At 45.6% G+C, this 19,044-nt stretch overlaps 1 protein-coding gene and 1 long non-coding RNA gene across 9 annotated transcripts in view; one reads left to right on the top strand and one right to left on the bottom strand.

Annotated features, from left to right (window-relative positions):
* LOC101947996 (uncharacterized) overlaps positions 1 to 9,301 on the top strand; it is a 39,507-nt gene extending 30,206 nt beyond the window's left edge. For 3 of the 7 annotated variants that reach the window (XR_010597845.1, XR_010597844.1, XR_256958.5), the window contains one exon: positions 2,858 to 9,301. This is a non-coding gene — a long non-coding RNA (uncharacterized LOC101947996). The remainder of the gene's footprint in view (positions 1 to 2,857) is intronic. The other 4 variants (XR_010597842.1, XR_010597846.1, XR_010597841.1 and 1 more) reach the window with 4 other exon arrangements.
* Positions 1 to 18,684, bottom strand: part of EXPH5 (exophilin 5) — a 46,427-nt gene extending 27,743 nt beyond the window's left edge. The window contains exon 1 of one of the 2 annotated variants that reach the window (XM_065581463.1): positions 18,326 to 18,684. In XM_065581463.1, coding sequence (XP_065437535.1) covers positions 18,326 to 18,444 — 119 coding nt within the window. In that variant the 5' untranslated portion in view covers positions 18,445 to 18,684. The remainder of the gene's footprint in view (positions 1 to 18,325) is intronic. The other variant, XM_065581464.1, reaches the window with a different exon arrangement.
* Positions 18,685 to 19,044: the final 360 nt, after the last annotated feature.

The following is a 19,044-nucleotide window of genomic DNA, read 5'->3' as shown; positions in this document are numbered from 1 at the left end:
CAAGAAGGTGTAAAAACAAAAAAAAATCCAATCAGCTCTACACTCTAATCTGTTGGATGAATAGATGTTGATATTTCATTCCAACTATACAACATTTCAAAGATATATTTTTTTAATTCATGCACTCTAAAGCAGTGTAAAGTTTTTACTGGCATTTGTTTTGGATGATCTGCATCTATTACTTGTGCAGGATTTGACGCTTATGAATAATACAGTTCTTCCAAACTCATGCAAAAAACTCCCCAGCCCTTATGTCATACTATATAACTAGATTATGATATTTTATACATATATTATCTTTTATGATATACCATCTAAATACTGATCCCCTCTCTTTGGAGGAGCTCCCATCAACACTATCTTACACCCACTATACATTTGCCCAATCACGTCTACATGGTCCCCCTAATCCATGCTGAACAACAATATTAAACTACAAGGAAAGCAGTTCTTGAGAATATAAAGTTATTAACAATCTTGTGTTGTAATCTGATTCCAAATATAGACCATGAAACGTGCCTGTGAGTCACTGCTGTTATTATTTGGATTGCAACACTGCTGAATAAAGCTGAAAACAAATTAAATATTGAGACAGCGTTCTGTAACAACATCTAAACCCTAACTGCCCTCTTCCACTCCAGTTCTTTCATGGCACCTATTTGAGCATCTTGGGAGGAGACAACAGTGTGACTAGCAAAACTACCTCCAAAAACTTGGAGGATAAAAGATTATTTCTAGGGCCCTACCAAATTCATGGTCCATTTTGCTTAATTTCACAGTCATAGGATTTTTAAAATAATAAATTTCATTATCTCAGATATTTAAATCTGAAATTTCATGATGTTGTAACTGATGGGGTCCTGACCCAAAAGGTGGTAGTGGGGGGTGGTGGTCGCAAGGTTATTGTAGGGGGGGTCATAGTATTGCCATCCTTACTTTTGTGCCACTGCTGACAGCGCTGCCTTCAGAGCTGGGTGGCCGAAGAGCAGCAGCTGCTAACCGGGAGCCCAGGTCTGAAGGCAACGCCACCAGCAGCAGCAGCGCAGAAGTAAGGATGGCATGGTATGCTATTTCTACCCTTACTTCTGTGCTGCTGCCCTCAGAGCTGGGCCCTCGGCCAGCAGTCGCCACTCTCCAGCTGCCCACTGCCACCCTTACTTCTGCGCTGCTGTTGGCGGTGCTGCCTTCAGAGCTGAGCACCTGGCCAGCAGCTGCCACTTTCTAGCCACACAGCTCTGAAGGAAGCGCAGAAATAAGGGCAGCAATATCACGACACCCGCCCCCACAGTAACCTTGCAGCCCCTTTCCCCCCCCCCACCCCCATGACCGCTTTTTGGGTCAGGACCCCCAGTTTGAATAACACTGGTCTCCCCTGTGAAATCTGTATAGTATAGGGTGAAAGTACGCAGAAGACCAGATTTCATGGTCTGTGATGCGTTTTTCACGGCCGTGAATTTGGTAGGACCCTAATTATTTCCAAGGACTTCACCCAGAAGGCTGACTGTGTTGGCTGTTCAACAAACTATAGCAGGTACAATCCTGAATGACCCCTCTTTTCTAACTTTTCCCCATCATTATCTCAAACAATATCTCAACTATATATTGCTCAATCCGCGAACAATTTCATCACTTTTTTTTTTTTTTAATATACACACCTCTTCCATATTTGCATAAACATGTCCTAATTCTTCTTATGTAGGCCTGGAGATGGGGAGGAAGTGACCCGAGCGTTTTTGTTTGTGCTTTGATATGGAACCTACTATCATTAACATAATTGCAGAGAAAGCTACAGTCTCAACATGGCACTTCCTGTTGTGAACTTGGGAGCTTCTACTGCTAGAAGAAGAACAGGAGGACTTGTGGCACCTTAGAGACTAACAAATTTATTCGAGCATAAGCTTTCGTGGACTACAGCCCTACTGCTAGAGAAAGAGGAAAAGTATCTTTTCTACCATCCGCATACTGTAGAAGGGTGAGGGAAGGAACTAGTAATGTAACAGAGAGTGGGGTGCTGAGCAAGAGCCTCTGAAAGATGCTCTATAACAACCTGCTGTTTACTTGTGAATGAGGACCCAATTCTGCTTCTACCTGAATCAAAAATAAAACTCCCATTGATTTCAGTAGGAGCCAGATCAGGCCCTAAATGATCCTTGAATACAAAATGGCAAACTATACATGTTGCAGTATCCAGAGAAAGAGGAAGACTTCATAGGGGGAAGGAGGGGCAGACCAGAAAGAACTCATCAGTTCAAGGCAACCAGTGGCTGAGAAGGCAAAGCTGAAGTGGCTACATGAAAAAGAAAACAGAACTGTGCCCACAGCATTAGATACCAACTATTGCAATGCAAATAATTTGCAGCAGTCATTCAAGGAATTTATTCTTTTATTCTGCTCATACTTGAAGTGGGTTGCTTCGTCAGTGAGGGGTATACAAACACATTGGAAAAACAGCACTAGAAAACCATTTTTTGGTCTAATTGGGACCCAAGATTTCTCTTTACAAAGAAAAGCATCTTTCCCTGGTATTTCAACTTACTACCTTCCTCCTGCTTTATTCTGTATGCCCCTTTGGTGAACTCTCTATCCTTGGCTTATGTATCTAGTTAATTTTGACTCAGTTACTTCAATCACACATCCCTCAGAATGCATAAGCCAGCAGTTCCACTAATTTATTTATGTATGTATATAGTAACGATATAAGAGATATTTAAAGGTACATGGGCAAGTTGTCATCTTTAAAAAAAATTCCTCTATGTGTTACTAACAATAGCTTATATTATTACAGCTGAGAGAATTTAAGATCTTACTTATGTACTATTTATGCTCTTGTTTTCTTCTTGTACTTCTTTCAACTTAGATAATGAAAATTTCACTTTTCTGTTGGAGGCACACTGCAGGAGTATTACGAGCCAGAAAGTGAAACTGACTACATCTGGGATGCACACACTACGGGGATTTCTGTAAAAGGCTGTAATCCTGCAAAGGTTTATTTATCTAACATCTTCATGTCTGTCAAATTAAGAATGTGCATATTATGTCTCCACAAAATTAGTATCTAAATCTGAAAATGTTTATACTGAATTTTTTTTAGAAGAACAAAATAGTTTTTGTCAATAGTGGATTGGCAAAACAATACAAGGGTTGGGTGTAGACTGGTAGAAAGTGTCCTTTTAACCTGTCACCTTTCATTTTCTCTCAATATTTCTTTGTTTTTCCTTCTCTTAATTTCTTCACATGGTGGCACTATTATTTACTGCTTTTACAGCACTCATAATCAAACGAACAGTAAAGGGTGTTCGGGATAAAGGTCACAACAAGAAGATTGCGCAATATATACATTCAATCTTTTGCCCTCTGAGGGCTGGATCCAAAGCCCACTGAAGTCAATGGAAAGACTCTTCCCACTGATGCAAGGAAACGCCTCAAAAGTAAAGGTACAAAGGATTTTTGGGAATGAAACCCCTGACTCCGTAGATCAGCCTCTCAACTCTAGTCTTCTGGCTCTCCTCTCTCTGGCTGGATACCACTTTAAGGAGCTGGACTGTCAATGGGCAGAGACCCACTCCTGCACATATCTCCCACATGCACCCTGGAATGCAGTTACTGCTATTTTAAGTGGGAACATCTTAAGGCAAGTCTACATTACAAAATTAAGTTGAGCTAAGTTACGTTGACCTACAGCCATTGCAGTAATTACATCGCTTTTGCGTGTCCACACTATGCACCTTGTGTCGACGGTGCACATCTTCACAAGGAGCGCATGCACTGATTTAACTGTCATGGCGGGGCATTGTGGGACAGCTTCTGAAAGGCAGCAACAGGTAATTTAAGCAACGCAGTGTCTACACCAGAGGTGGGCAAACTACGGCCCACGGGCCCGTCCTGCCCGGCCCCTGAGCTCCTGGCCTGGCAGCTAGCCCCCGGCCCCTCCCCTGCAGCTATGCCACCACACAGGCAGCGCTCTGGGCGGCGGGGCTGCGCGATCATGCAGGACAGTGCGGCAGTCTGTGTGGCTCCAGCCGGGAGGCGCGGCTCCAGACATGCTGCTCTGAGCGGCACGGTAAGGGGGTCGGGGGAGTTGACTATGGGGCAGGAGGTCCTGGGGGGGCAGTCAGGGGACAGGGAGCGGTTGGATGGGGCAGAGGTTCGGGGGAGGCAGGGGACAGGGAACAGCGGGGATTGGATAGGGGTCGGGGCAGTCAGGGAATGGGGGGTTGAATGGGGGTGGGGTCCCGGGGGGGCGGTTAGAGGTGGGAGTCCCAGGAGAGAGCGGTCAGGGGACAAGGAGCAGGGGCGGTTGGATGGGTGGGGGATTCTGAGGGGGGCAGTTAGGGGGCAGGAAGTGGGAGGGGTGGATAGGGGGTGGGGGCCAAGCTGTTTGGGGGGCATAGCCTTCCCTACCCAGCCCTCCATACAGTTTCGTGCCCCAATGTGGCCCTCGGGCCAAAAATAGTTTGCCCACCCCGGTCTACACTCATACTGTGCCAACCTAAGTATGTCAACCTAAGCGCTACACCTCTTGTGGAGGTGAAGTTATTAAATTGGTGTAGTAGGCCTGTTACATCGGTGGGAGCTACATTTTAGTGTAGATGCTTAGAGTTAGGTCAATGTAAGCTGCCTTAACTCAACCTAACTCTGTAGTAAACCAGGGCTTGGCTGTGGCTATTTGATTGCTGCCTCTAGGAGAGAGAATGCCACAGATAAGGGCCCCCCCCCCGCCCATCCTAGCACTGAAACTGCAAGAGCCCTGTTCGCATTAAGCATCTGCAGAAGGTCTTATGGATAGGGGTGGGGAATATTTTAGTGGAAGTAGCACTCCTTTATGTTCTCTGCCCCTTCCAGGAGTTCCACCTCCTCTAAGTCCTCTCCCCGCCCCTGCTCCCAGCCCCCTTGTAAAAAAAGCCTCAAAATCTGTCCAATATATTTTCCTTAATGAGCTATGACAATAAAAACTGCTACTGTACATCACACAGCTTCAAAGCCCTTAGAGCAAAGGAATAATCAGAGGTACCACATACCAGACAGATGCCAGAACATCTGGGAGACAGAACAATAAGTGTGTGAACAATGTGTATGCTAGCTCTAATCACAAGTTTATACATTTAATTCCACACTGACTGTATTCTGGTAAAGCCTAACTCAGTACGAATGTAGAGGTTAAATTTTAATCAGCCTACAAAGAAACTGATTCCAGAAAACTAAGCTATCATATATCTGATGTAAATTAAATATCATCTCTGGACTCCCTGGGTTTTAACCACAGGAGCATCCTTGCATCCTATACTTTATAGTTGTCTTTGGTGCTGTAATCTTAAAATGAGCCCCCTCTAGTCACCGGCAATAGGCTACCTGCATTTCCTCCCACCCACTCCAAAGCAGCAACTTAGCATATTAAACTATATCCATGAGTTTTCTTATTCTAGATGTTATTTTTCCTTTATTTAAGCCCAAAACTCCATCTCCATTAACTGCTGTCTGTTCTCCTGGGCAGGAGCATAGGCAGACAGACTGATTTGAAGTGGAAACCATTGGAACTTCATAACAAGCTGCCAGTGGGCAGCTACAGGAGCAAGAAGCCAGATTCATCCCCATGGCGAGTACACAAATTACCTCTGTATGACAGCTCAGGAAGCAGGAGTTCAGAGGAAGCTAAGAAATCAGGAGTTCAGATTGTCTTTAAGTCAAATAATGCAAGTCCTTAAAGCACAGAACACTACAAACTGAGACCACGATAGCTAAGTGTATTCATCACCCAGCTCAAGCTATATCAACGTTTCACAACCCCTCCAGCCATTAAACCATTTCATTACCAGAGGCTGAAAGAGCAGTCAGAGAGGAACTTTGTGTCACTGAATCTTGACATCTGAATCTCACTATTACCTTGTACGAGACAAGGTGGGTGAGGTAATATCTTTCATTTGACCAACTTTTGTTGGCAAGAGATAAGCTTTTGAGCCACACAGAGCTCTTCTTCAGGTTTTATCTTGTGTGGTCAGTCATAGTTTATCGTGAAGATGTTATTTTGTGCCATGTTGCTATCAGGGAACAAGTAGACAAGGCAGAAATTGGAGTATCTTTTTACTGGATCTATGAATAGGTTAGAAAACAAGTTCTTGAGTGACAGGTCATTAAGGGCATTATAATACCACAGCTGTCAGCTGCTCTCTGTCTAGAAAGTGGGCCTGATTCTCAATTGTCCTGAACCTGGTTCAGTCATTTACCTTTATGCAGAGTGCATTATGGGTGTACAACATTACTATTGTGATTTGGTAATGTTTCATAACCAATTTGTGCTGTTTGTGCACAGGTATAAATTACTATAGGAGCTGCAGGACGGGGGGAGGGGAAATCAGTTTGTGCAGAATGGCTGATGTACTGCACTTGTTATCACACTGCCTATGACCAAGATGTTCACAAGCTACCTAGCAATATAGTAATAAAACAACTATAGGTTCATGATGCAATTGAGGGGAAGAATGTTTATAATCTTTTAAAGTATGCTGTGTGGGTGTGTAAATTCCAAATGGTGGGTAAGGGAATGTAGCTACTGACATAACCTGACTGATTAGAAGTGACTCTCTTAGATAATGTCCCTTATAGTGGTTTTGATTTGTACGTAATCAAGACATGTCTACTCTTCCAGTCTAATGAGTTTTTAGTGGGTCATGAAAAAAGATTTTTCATAAACAAATACCATCTCAGTAGATAATGATAACACGCTTAGGGAAATCATAGCAAACCCCTGCTCTTCCATGCAGGTGACTTATATACACTTGGTGTATGCAGTAATATATACACTTGGTGCTTTAAATGTCATACAACTGAAAACAATTATAAGCCAAATCTGGGAGAAAAAAATGTAATCAGAAAAATCTAAATGACAGTGGTTTAAGAACACTCTACTACACTGTTTTTCAAAATTCAGGTCGCGACCCAGTACTCGATCACGGCACATCAGGCACTGGGTCGCTCTGGTCAGCACCACCGACCAGGACATTAAAAGTACCGTTGGCGGTGCTGCCCAGCTAAGGCAGGCTAGTGCCTACCTGTTCCGACACCACGCTGCACCCCCGAAGCAGCCAGCAGCGGGTCCGGCTTCTAGGCAGGAGGGCCACGGGGCTCGGCGTGCTGCCCCTGCCCTGAACACCGGCTCTGCACTCCCATTGGCCTGCAGGCGAGAGTTGTGCGAAGCCGCTTGCACACCTCCACCTACGAGCCAGAGTGCTGCTGGCTGCTTCCAGGGCGCAGCGCAGTCTGTGGTGCCAGGACAGGTGGAAAGCCTGCCCCTGCACCCCGGCTGCGCCACTGATTGGGAGCTTCCAGAGGTAAGTCCGCAAACCAACCCTGTGCCCCAATCTCCTGCCCCAGCCCTGAGACTCCCCCAAACCTGTACCCCTTCCTGCATCCCAAACCCCTCATCACCGGCCCCACCCCAGAGTCTGCATCCCCAGCCCAGAGCCCTGACCCCCTCCCACACCCTAACCCCCCTGCCTCAGCCCAGAGCCCCCTCCCACACCCTGAACCCCTCATTCCCAGCCCCACCCTGCAGCCCTCATCACCACACCCCAACCCTCTGCCCCAGTCCTGAGTGCCTTCCACACCCCAAATCCCTCATCCACAGCTCTGTTGGGTCGCGGGCATCAACAATTTTCTTCAACTGAGTCCTCAGAAAAAAAGTTTGAAAGCCACTGCTCTACTAGATCTCCAAAAAGCCACAATCAAGGAAGAAGGCTATACTGGTTAAAAAAACCAACCTGGTTTAGAGGGTAAGTGAAGGCAGCTATAATATATATAAAAAAAAAACAAATCTAAAAAAGGGGAAGTTGATAGTGATGAATATAAGTCAGAAGCTAGGAACTGCAGAAAATGTATAAGGGAAGCAATAGGACACAAGGAGAAAGCTATAGCCAGCAGAGTTAAGGACAATACAGAATGTAAGTATATTAGGAACAAAAAGAATCCAAATCATACTGGAAATGGTAGAATCATCAATAATAATGGAGAAAAGATAGAAGTGTTCAATAAATATTTCTAGTATGTATTTGGGGAAACAGATATAGTCTCATTATACAAACACTCTCTCCTTTCCACTAGTATCTCAGGAAGATGTCAAACATCAGCTACTAAAGTTAGATATTTTAAAGTCAGCAGCTCCAGATAACTTGCATCCAAGAGTTTTAAAAGAGCTGCCTGGGGAACTCACTGGACTGTTAATGTTGATATTTAATACATCTTGCAACACTGGGGAAGTTCGAGAGGACTGGAAAAAAGCTAATGTTGTGCCAATATTTAGAAAGGATAAATGGGTAATTATAGGCCTGTTAGTCTAATATCGATCCCGGGGCAAGAAAATGGAGCACTGATACAGAACTCAAGGATTAGAAAAAGTAATTGCACTCCTTGAGTCTGTTAAGCTAAATAAAAAGAATGTTAAGGGGTGACTTGATTACAGTCTAAGTGAAGGGCCAGAATCCATGTGCTGTTTATGTAACAACCTAATATAGACTATGTCAGCTCTTTTTACAGGCCCAAAGTCTAGAGTTTGGTCAAGAGGCCAGAGGCCTAGTAAACAGTGAACAATATTAGCTAAGAGAAGCAGAGCAAACAAAAGATAACTTTGCTTTTTACTAAAATAAGCTTAATCAGCAAAATGCCAGGTGGGAGCAATAATTGGCACTCTTATCTGAAGTTGCAAATAGGCCAAAGGAATGAAAGGGGCCTATTGAGCCTGGGTCCGTTCTTCTGTAGAAGATGTTCTCCCCACGCATCAACCTTGAGTTTATGGAAAAGGTTCAAGCATGTCAGTCTGAGATGTGACAACCTCCCTGTTGCTTCCCACAGATACCAGTGCCTGCCTTAGAAACACAAATGAGCAACTGAAAGACAATCTTTATTGCCATGTACTTTTCATTTGTCTTTTTGTTTTAACTGCTAGGTATATACCTGTTGGACAATCAGAAGGGCTACTTCATTCCTATGGACCCCAAATCAGAATTCAACATATATATTTTATACTAATATACATTTATACATTGTTTGAAGTACTAATTGTATGTTACTTGTTAACCTAAAACCATGGGCGGAGACATTATGCAATCTTTGACCATTGGCTACTGTGCTTATCTTGTCTTGCTGCTAGACCTATCCAGGGGTTTGGGACTACCTACCCCGTCACTTTCCTCTGCCCATGGAAAATCCATATAAGTTACTGTAATCAACTGATTGACAGTGTCTCTGAGCCTAATAAGCAAGGTGACACTCCACCAGCGCTGTGCGTAATAAACCCACCTGCTTGATTCTACACGGTGTCCGTTTTGTGTTCCTTCAATAAGTATCTATGGGGGAACAAATATTTGATAACAGGGGTTCTTTAATCTAGCAGACTAAGCAGGAAAAGGAATGACTCAAGCCAATGGCTGGAAATTGAAGCTAGACAAATTCAGACTGGAAATAAGAAGTGAAATTGTAACAGTAAGCATAATTAACTATTGAAACAGCTTGTCCAGGCTAGTGGTGGATTCTCAATCACTGGCAATTTTTAAAATCAAGATTGTATTGTTTTCTAAAAGATTTGCTCTAGGAATTATTTTGGGGAAGTTCTATGGCCTGTGTTATACAGGAGGAAGACTAGATGATCACATTTATTCCCTTCTGGCCTAGGAATCTATGAACTTACAGTGCAGCCATAAATGTTATCATGAACTACTTTATGAAGATGCAAGACACAGATATTTCTCATGTAGCCATATTGCTTTTTGGTACAAAAATGTCACATTGAAAAATAAAAGGGAAAAATAAGGAAAGAGTAGCAGAGTATGTATGAATTCTGAAGAAATGAGCTCCAAATTAAAAACTAAGATGCCACTCCTGCAAGCAAATTTGTGTGGAAGGAGTTCTGGTCACATGCAGAGCTCCAAAGTTTGGGGGCTCAACATAGGATCAGAGGTCTGTTGGCAGAGTTCTCATTGTAGGAGTGGGGTTTAAGGGCCAGATTCTTCTCTCAAAATATGCACTTACATTCCTAAGTGATTGAACAGAGTTGTGCACACAAATTTGGGATAGAATTTGGCCCACAGCATGGCTTACAGTGTGTGTGTGGTGTGTGTGTGTGAGACATATATATACACACAAACACAATGATGGTTTATATGTAGCTATACCGCTGTGATTTCATTGTTAGTTTACAATCCAATTACTCTTGTTGTTGTTTTTTCTCATAAGAGCCATTATATACTTTCAGTGTAAAATACTTCTATCCTTTGAGGAAAGCAGTCATAAGAAAGTACAAAAGTCAAGTCTCCAGGAGGGAGCACAGTGTATCAGTGTCTCCTCTATACCAGGCAGTAACTCTGAAAACAAAATTTACCATTCTTACTTATATGGTCCCTATTACTATACTATCTGAGGACCTCACACTCTTTCCCATATTTATTCTCTTAACACCCCTATGAATTAGAGAAATACTGCTATGCCTACTCTACAGCTGTCAGAAACTGAGGCAAGAAACTAAGTAACCTGTCCACAGTCATGCAAGTCAATGGTGCGGCAGGGAATTGAACACAGGTCTCCCAAATCACAGGCTTGCACCCTTAACAATACACCACCTTCCTCCTATGGCTACTGTCTTTGCACTCAGGTCAGTATACATTGATGTGTAAAGGTGCAGTACACAGAACACAAAGGCATTATGGTTTCTTAGTTACATCCACCACGAATTAAAATGTACATAATTATTAGTAATAAAATCCAGTTAGATTTAGATCTTATCTACTTCATTTAGCCTTCTTTTGCATTAATGTGTTAGGTCTCAGTTGTTATGGTACCAATACATGTAACTATTTACAGTGTAAAACTGTAAAAAAATATGAGTAATGATTGCCACGCCCAGGCATTCATATATGTTACCGCACTTAAATATGGTAAGCATAATTGTTCAACTATTAAAAAGAGAGTAAATCCCACATCAATTTTTAGTTGCACAAATGATCATGAAAATTCCTTTCTAATCTTCTTTTTCTACTTTGATTTTTTTTTTCTTACATGAAAATTTAGAATTTATGAAAGGTTCCAGATTGTCAGCTCTAGAAACTGAAGTCCTTTATTTAGAACACATCCAGGAACGGTAGAACAAATGTCTCCATGCTGTTCCTGGACAACATGCCTCATCTCTGTCCTGGAAGGACCACCTGCATCAGTGAGAAAAAAAAATTTGTCTCCAGGTCCTGGGCTTGAAAACTCCATTTGCCCATTCACCATGGAGAGCAGGAAATTTTAAAGAGTGGTTAAATTCAGTACAAATAAGTAGTTTACAACTCTTATTTTTAAATTGCATGGGGCATAGCCTTGGAAAGCAGGAGATATACATGCAACATTTTTCAAGCGCTGTCAAAGCACAAGACAGCCTGATCCAAAGGCTGCCAAAGTCCATGGAAGTCTTGACAGATCTCAGTGTGTTCTGCATCAGGCTCTAAATCAGGCCTCCCTAAGGGTATTCTGCACTGGAGCAGTAATTCCCAACTCGAGTAGATATACCATGATAGTGAGCTAAAAATAAAAGTACAGCTGTGGCCGTGTGAGCAGCAGGAGGGAGCACCAGTGAAACAAGGATAATTACCACGATTGGTTGCCCCTGTATTTCCCTCTCTAGGCCTCAAAAGTTGCTGAGGCATAAGTCAGGATCTTAGAAATCTTCCTTAATGATAAAGGGTTAGAGGATTCTGTCCCATTACTCCTAACTCCCATGGGTCATCTTCACTCATGCAAGTGGTCTCATGCTTCTCAATGGGGCATTTTGTGTAAATGAGTAAGAATCACATCTCTGAGTAAAGGCTGGAAGATCAGGCCCTTGAAAATATACACAAGTCAGAACAAATTAAATCCCAAGATGCACCAAGTCTGCTTCATAACACAAAGGAGCACAATCTGCTATGAGTGCAGAACGCATATGAAAAAGGTACATTCCCTCTACACCATTTTATGCCTGGCTGCTACAGTAAAACCCTTGGGATCAAGCATCTCAGAGGAGCACAACTCAAACAAAATCCAATAGCACCAAGTGGGGAGCTCAGTGACTGGCCTGCCAAACATAAGGAGTAAGTTCAGTTGTGTTCCTTAATAAATAATTGCTCCCAAGAGTCCAATTGTAGCAAGTGTTTACAAAACAATACAAAGAGGATTCATCTTTCTTGCATGCTTTCTGTATTCATAACCCAAGGGGGCATTTACTGCAAAGGGGCAGAGGTGCTGAAAACTCCTAAGAATTCATTAGTTTGGTTTGGCTCTTCGTCTCTAATGTAATCACTATCTGCTCTGGTGCCAGCTGCTCCGATTCCCGGGCTTGGACATAAACAGTTAATAAACAAGCAATCAAGCAAGACAATTTAGAAACAAGAGCGACTGATTCATTCTGTTCCCTTCCTCCTTTATTATCCCCCTCTGCTTCCCTCCCACCAGCTGAAGCTGGTGCCCGTAAGTGCTGGGGCTGGCAATTACATCCTCACCACTCCCCCCCCCCTCCCTTCCCCCCCCCCCCCCCCCCAATGAGAGAAGGCACCTAAGAATGTGATCCACAAAAGCCAGCATGCCAGTGGGGAGCCACCTAAACTAGCCAAAGGGAGATGCTGCCCAGAATGCTGTGTGCTAAGCCCTGGGAGATAGGTGCCTAGGGAGAAGCCTAGCTGTGCATAGCAATTCACAAACATGCACCTGCTGCGAAGAGTCAGGCGGCTTAGGCACAGAGGGCTTTTCTTGTGGGAATGAGTTAGGTGTTTGCCTTGCTCCACACATGGTCAGAGGAAGTGGTGATGGCGGTACCTACTGTATAACTTTCAGCCCAGTGGTTACAGACACAGGTTCAATTCCCACCTCTCAGGAGGGTGCTCTAACCATGGAATTATGGAATATTTTAATGTGGGTCTTTCTCAGTCTCTCCTGCTGAAGCTGTTTGACCGTAGCTAAATAATGGAAGAGTGGTAGGAGATGGAGGACTGGACCTGGGGTCTCCTAGCTGAATTCCCTAACCACTGGGCTACAGAGTCAGTCTTGCTCCCTCTCTTGCTCTCTCTGGCCCAATGATTATTTAAGTATTGATCCACTGTGGAACAGTCACTTGGGCCACACAGAGAGAGAGCAAGAAAAAAAAAGCAGGAATGACTCTGTCTATGTAGCCCAGTGGTTAGGGCATCCACCTGGAAGGCAGTGGACGCCAGGTCTAGTTTCCCGGCTCCAGAGATTCTTTCATTATGTATTCACAGCGGAACAATTTCAGCAGGAGAGATTAAAGGAATCGCGCACATCAGAATAGCTAGTACCTCAGTGGTTAAAGCACCTCCTGAAAGGTGGGAGACCCCTGTTCAAATCCTTTCCCCCACCTGACAGAGAGGGGGGAATTAAACCAGGGTCTCCCATATCCCAGGTGAGTGATCTAATGACAGGGCTAAAACGGATAAGTAGGCTTGGATGGATTAATCTTTTATTTGATAAACGTTGGGAATGTCAATTTCACCACACACACACACACAAGCCAACAAAAAATATTTCCATCAATAATAAATCAAAATGTACAGATAGGAAAAGTAAGAAAAATGCTGCCTGAGCAGACAAAGGCCAGGAGGGATCATCATGCTCACCAAGTCTGACCTCCTGCACATTGCAGGCCACAGAACCTCACCCATCCAATCCTATAATAGACCCCTAACCTCTGGCTGAGTTACTGAAGTCCTCAAATCATGATTTAAAGACTTCAAGTTACAGAGACTCCACCATTTACACTAGTTTAAACCTGCAAGTGACTCATGCTGCAGAGGAAGGCAAAAAACAAAACAAAACCCAGGGTCTATGCCAATCTGACAATTTATCAGAGTAAAAATACAGTGATTAAGATTTTTGAATTAGGCTTGTTACAAATGGACTAGTAACTGAATAGTAGAAACAGATACAATTTGTTGATTTAAAGATATTTACTTTGTATATTTTGACATGTGATGTTGACAATTTGTGGTTTAGCCGTTATAAAACTTTAACTTTTTGAATTTCAACATCTGTCATTAAATAATTGTCTGACTCCCCCATAATTTCCTACAACTGTGAAAATTTAAAATGATCATCTTTAAAAATAAACTATTATCCATCAAAATTATTTTAAAAACCCTGAATTCTGCAAAGCCTAGTTATAAGGTCACTGGCGGCACTACCACAATGATGATTTTGAATGGGACCCGATCTGGCTCAGGTGGCCTCTGAACACACCTACTGGATTGGGCCTGTATGCACGTTAGGCTGCCAAATGACTGGCTTCCCCAGCTCATGGATTGCTCTGCAGCTTAGGCGGGAGGGAGGGAGTAGTGCATGTATAACGCTGACAGACCCCAGTCATCAGCGGGCAGGATAGAACCGGGGACCTTTGGAGCTTAGTGCATGAGCTAAAAGCCAACTGGCTATTAGCAAAGGCTGTAGAGTAAACTCATTAAATCTCTCTCTCTAAGTGGTCTCGGTGCCACTAGATGGGACACAACACCACAACCAGATGGTGTGTGGGTTACACATGTGTTCAGAAGGGGGAAGCTAGGGAACTTTTACTCTGAAAACTTATGCTCTGAGTGAGTTTAGGAGCTGATCAGGTTTGGCTGAAGTTTTGTGGATCGCAGTGGAGCCAAAACTGGGACTTAGGTACTTAAGCCCCAGATATAAACATAAGTACCTCTGTGGATCTGAGCCTTATTATCTCTGTGCCTCAGTTCCCCATCCGTAATATGGAAATAATAAAGTACTTCCCTACCTCACTTGGATGTTGTGGTGATTAAAAACCTTAAAGGCTCTGAGGTACTCAGATACTGTGGTAATTGGGTCTATATAAGCTCCCAAATAAAATCAACTACCTAAACAATTTGGGGCTCTTCCTATTAAATAAATTCAATACCTGCCCAGGGGTCCTCTGTTGTTCCTCCAAGCTTTTCTTTCCTGGTCCTTGTGGAAATGAACAGGGAGCCTGCTCCCACCTTGCCAGGTTACAGTCCTGCTTCTTTTAAAGGGCTCACTGGCCATCTCCTCACTCCCTCTGCCTTAGCTTTCTCCACTTAGGCCCCTGGTGCCAATCCGCTGGTGGAGGTTGTTGTCTGTACTGAGGCTAAGCCATGCTCAGACAATTTGAAGCAAATCTTCTTTAGCTCCAGAGATGACGGGAAAGGCAGCCTGTGGGTATGCCTGGCCTGACCTCAGACCGGCTCTAGCCATTCAATGGAGAAGGCAACAGCCCCACCTCTCCTTCCCCTAGCTCCATTCTATGGTGCTGCTGCTACCAGATAATGCCATCCCTTACCTGACTGCACTCTAGGGTGCGGCCCCAAAAGGGTTAGAATCTGATCCCATTCAGGGGTATGTCAAACCGTACTAGGGAACTTTTAGTGTATGGTAGCAGAATTCACATGGCCAGTCAGTGCATGGCAAACTAGTGCACTGTAGATTTACACCCCAGTTTTTTGTGCACTAACTCTCTATCTAGACAATCCCTGGGCCTTTATGAATTAATCTGGAGTTGAAGAATGATATGATATTTTTATCCCAATGAAGACAGTCTTTTCACAGGCAGAAACATGTTAGAAACAGACATAATTAAAATGTTTTATAATTATTTCTATAGCACTTTCAGTGTGTGTGGTGCTATATAATCACATGAAGGGTATCACAAACAGCTCCCTGCCTTGAGAAGCTACTACGAAAGTGTCAGTGGATCTATTTAGTTGGGTGGGTACTTCAGGCCTGCACAGTTCTACCTCACAAACCGCATTACACGGAAACAATCTAGATGGGCTCCATGGCCCCCTACACGGGTATTTTTAGTAAAAGTCGTGGACAGGTCACGGGCACTAAACAAAAACTCACAGCTCATGACCTGTCCATGACTTGTTCTATATACCGCTAACAAAAACTTGAGCCGGGGTGCTGGGGGGGTTGGGGGGGGGGGCATGCAGCAGTGCGTGGCCCAGGACCCCTGCTGGTGCTGGGGGGGGAGGAGAGTAGGAGGCTTGGCGGGGCTGGCAGGCTCCCTACCCAGCTCCAAGCAGCTCCTCGGAAGCAGCTGGCATGTCCCTGCAGCTTCTAGAGGGAGGGAAGGCCAGGCGCTGGCTCTGCAGCTCTCATTGGCCGGGAACCGCAGCCAATGGGAGCTGAGGGGTGGTGCCTGCAGGCAAGGGCAGCATGCAGAACCCCCTGGCCCCTCCGCCTAGGAGCAGCAGGAACATGCCAGCCACTTCCGGGAAGCCCCTCCCCCGAGGTAAGTGCCTCTCCACACCACAACCCCCTACCCCAGCCCTGAGCCCCCTCCAACACCCAAACTGCTGCTGCTGGCCCAGGGACTGCCCAAGTAGCCCCGGAGCCAGCCACACCAGACCACTGCAGAAGTCACAGAGATCACAGAATCCATGACTTCCATGACAGACACGCAGCCTTATCGTAACAGTACAGGGAGCTATCTGAAGCACTTACAATCTAAATAGGTAAAACAAACAAATGGTGTTAGAAAGAATTATTATTTTTCATACAGGAAACTGAGGCACTGACAGATTAAGTGACTTGCCCAAGGTCACACCTGAAGACTTTGGCTGAGCCAGGAATTTAACCCAGATCTCAGTCCAGTGCTTAGCCACAAGAGACTATTTCCACTCTTCTGCTCAGCTTACATTCTAAGGCTAACTTAATTGAAATTTAAAAGTAGACCTCCAACTCAACAATCTATCAGTAGGAATACCCCATTACGTGTTAAGCTTACCTGGATAGCCTTTGCATAAAAAGAAAAACAGAACCATAAATATAGAGATGTGGGACAAAATTCAGACTTGGTGGTAGGTGTAAGTCTATTGACTTCAAAAGGCATACTCAGCTCTTTTGAAAAGCTTATTTATATGCCTAATTGTGGTCTTAGGAGCCTCACTTTAGGTGCCCATTTTCAAAAATCTTGGCCTATATTTATACTTCACAATGTTTCCAGCCTTGCAAACAGTCACACCTGGCCAATTTTCCCCTCCCTATCTTATCATAACAGGGCAAACCACACAGAAACTAGCTAGTGATTGAAGAAAGGCAAACACCAACTGGAAACAATGGATTCAGTAGGAGCGCCCATTCAGAGGAAAACCTTGGGTTTCACTGGGGTTACACAGGATATAAGTCGGTCCTGAATTTACCCCCATGTGTTTAACCAAGCCCCCTGTAATATGTCAGGCAAGTCCAGTCTGCTGAGGTACTTCATTTCAGATGACCTTTGCCTTCCTTTTAAAGTTTAAGTGAATGTCACGGTCATGAAAGATGCCAGAGGGGAACCCTGGAGAACAGGTGCAGCACTCAGGGCAGCTTTCCCCACTCTATCTCACCAGCACTTCAAATCTGATCTAGAGGCACCGTACCTCTAAGGATCACCGGGTATTCCTGTTCAGTGCTTGGTCAATGCTTTGACTGGCAACAAGTAACCAGTATTAGTGGTTATGGGACACATACACCTGTCCATTAGGAACTGGACTAAGGCCACCCAGTTATTTCACCTAGGTCACTCATCGCCATCACTGACTTGGGATGAAATTAAACAGGTGACCTAGTGGTGAATTGCCTGATTACCTGTTTCAATCAGTGAAGGCCTCTACTTTGGTTTTGGAGAGGTGCCAAGAGTCAATCTGGAATGTACCTGAGATTGTCACAGGGATAGGGATCATTTCCTTACAGCCCTTATCAAGTATTCATGCCGTCCTCGCTCCACCAGGAATGAACCTTCAGCCAACACCCTCTGTCACTGACAGGTTAGGTGACAGAACAGCCTCCCGTGACAAGGGGGGTAGGGGGGGGAGGAGACCCGGCAGAGCCCTCAGTGCCACTCACCACAGACACACCCGCTTCTTACCCAGCCCGTTGATGTGTCTCTAGAGCTGCTCCCAAATCCTCCCGCATGGGGCAGGAGCATCTGGCTCCCAGTAACTTGCCGACTTGGGGGGAAGGGGACACTGGGGGGGGCGCTAGTAGGGCAGGGGAGCTGCAGCCTCCCCCTGCCGACACGCACACAAACAAATACGGCCTAACAACCTGCCCTGCACCCACCCAGCCCATTGGGGCCACGCACACACCCGCCGCCGTGCACCCTGCCTGGGAGAGCCAGGGCCGCTGTTCGCGGGGCTCGCTGAGGGCACGAGGGTCTGACACACTCAACACAGCCCAGCCTGGCTGGCCAGCGCGGCGGGGCAGCAGCGGCCGCGCGGAGGCAGGACGGGGTGAGGGGGAGCTCGGGAGCGCTGCCTCTGCCCTCCCAGCGGGGCCCACTGGGATCAGGATCGACGCCTCCTACCTGATCCGGTCCTTCTCGGCCCTTTTCAGCTCCGCGTCCCGCTCCAGCACCTGGACAATCTGCCGGGCTTCCTGCTCGCTGAGGAAGGTGAGATCGAGCCCGCGCGGGGCTCCTGCCATCGCCGCGCACGGGCTGGGGACCGGCTCTGTTCCCTCAGCTCCTGCCCCGCCCAGCAGCAGGCCGGCCCCGACTTGCGGGAAGCACCAACTCCCAGGGGAGCGGGCACTGCCCGCACCTGGGGGCCTGGCCCTGGCCAACACCTGCGTGAGTGACAAGCCGCCGACCTAACCCCGGCGGGGCGCCAGAGGCTGAACGGGGCGCCGGGACCAATCGCGTGTGCGCAGGGGCGGGCCGTGTCCCAAGGTGCTGAGCCGCGTTCGGAGCAAGACCTTTAGGTCTGCCGGGAGCGAGGCTGAGAGAGGCAAATATTTGCTCTGAGCCTTTGGCTATTGACGCACATTCGGGCTTTGGCGATGAAGGAGTCGCCTGGCTGGAGGGGCTTTGTCAATCCTTGGATGAAGGGGGTCTGACCCGGGGAAGTTTGACCTTTAACAAAGGTAGAGATCCCCAGGGGAGGGAACCAGCGCTGGAAACAGATGGCCCTGGGGCTGCAGGAAACACCCTGTTGGAGAGAGACCAGCACTGCAGTGAGGAGCTCTGGGCTACGGGGACACACACTATGGTCAGCTCATTTCAAATCCCTGAGTGACCAGCAGCCT

Source organism: Chrysemys picta, chromosome 1 (assembly GCF_011386835.1).
Source record: "Chrysemys picta bellii isolate R12L10 chromosome 1, ASM1138683v2, whole genome shotgun sequence".
In the NCBI taxonomy this organism is placed as follows: Eukaryota; Metazoa; Chordata; order Testudines; family Emydidae; genus Chrysemys; species Chrysemys picta.
Note: the sequence above shows the minus strand (reverse complement) of the source record. Positions and strands in the feature narration are given on the sequence as shown.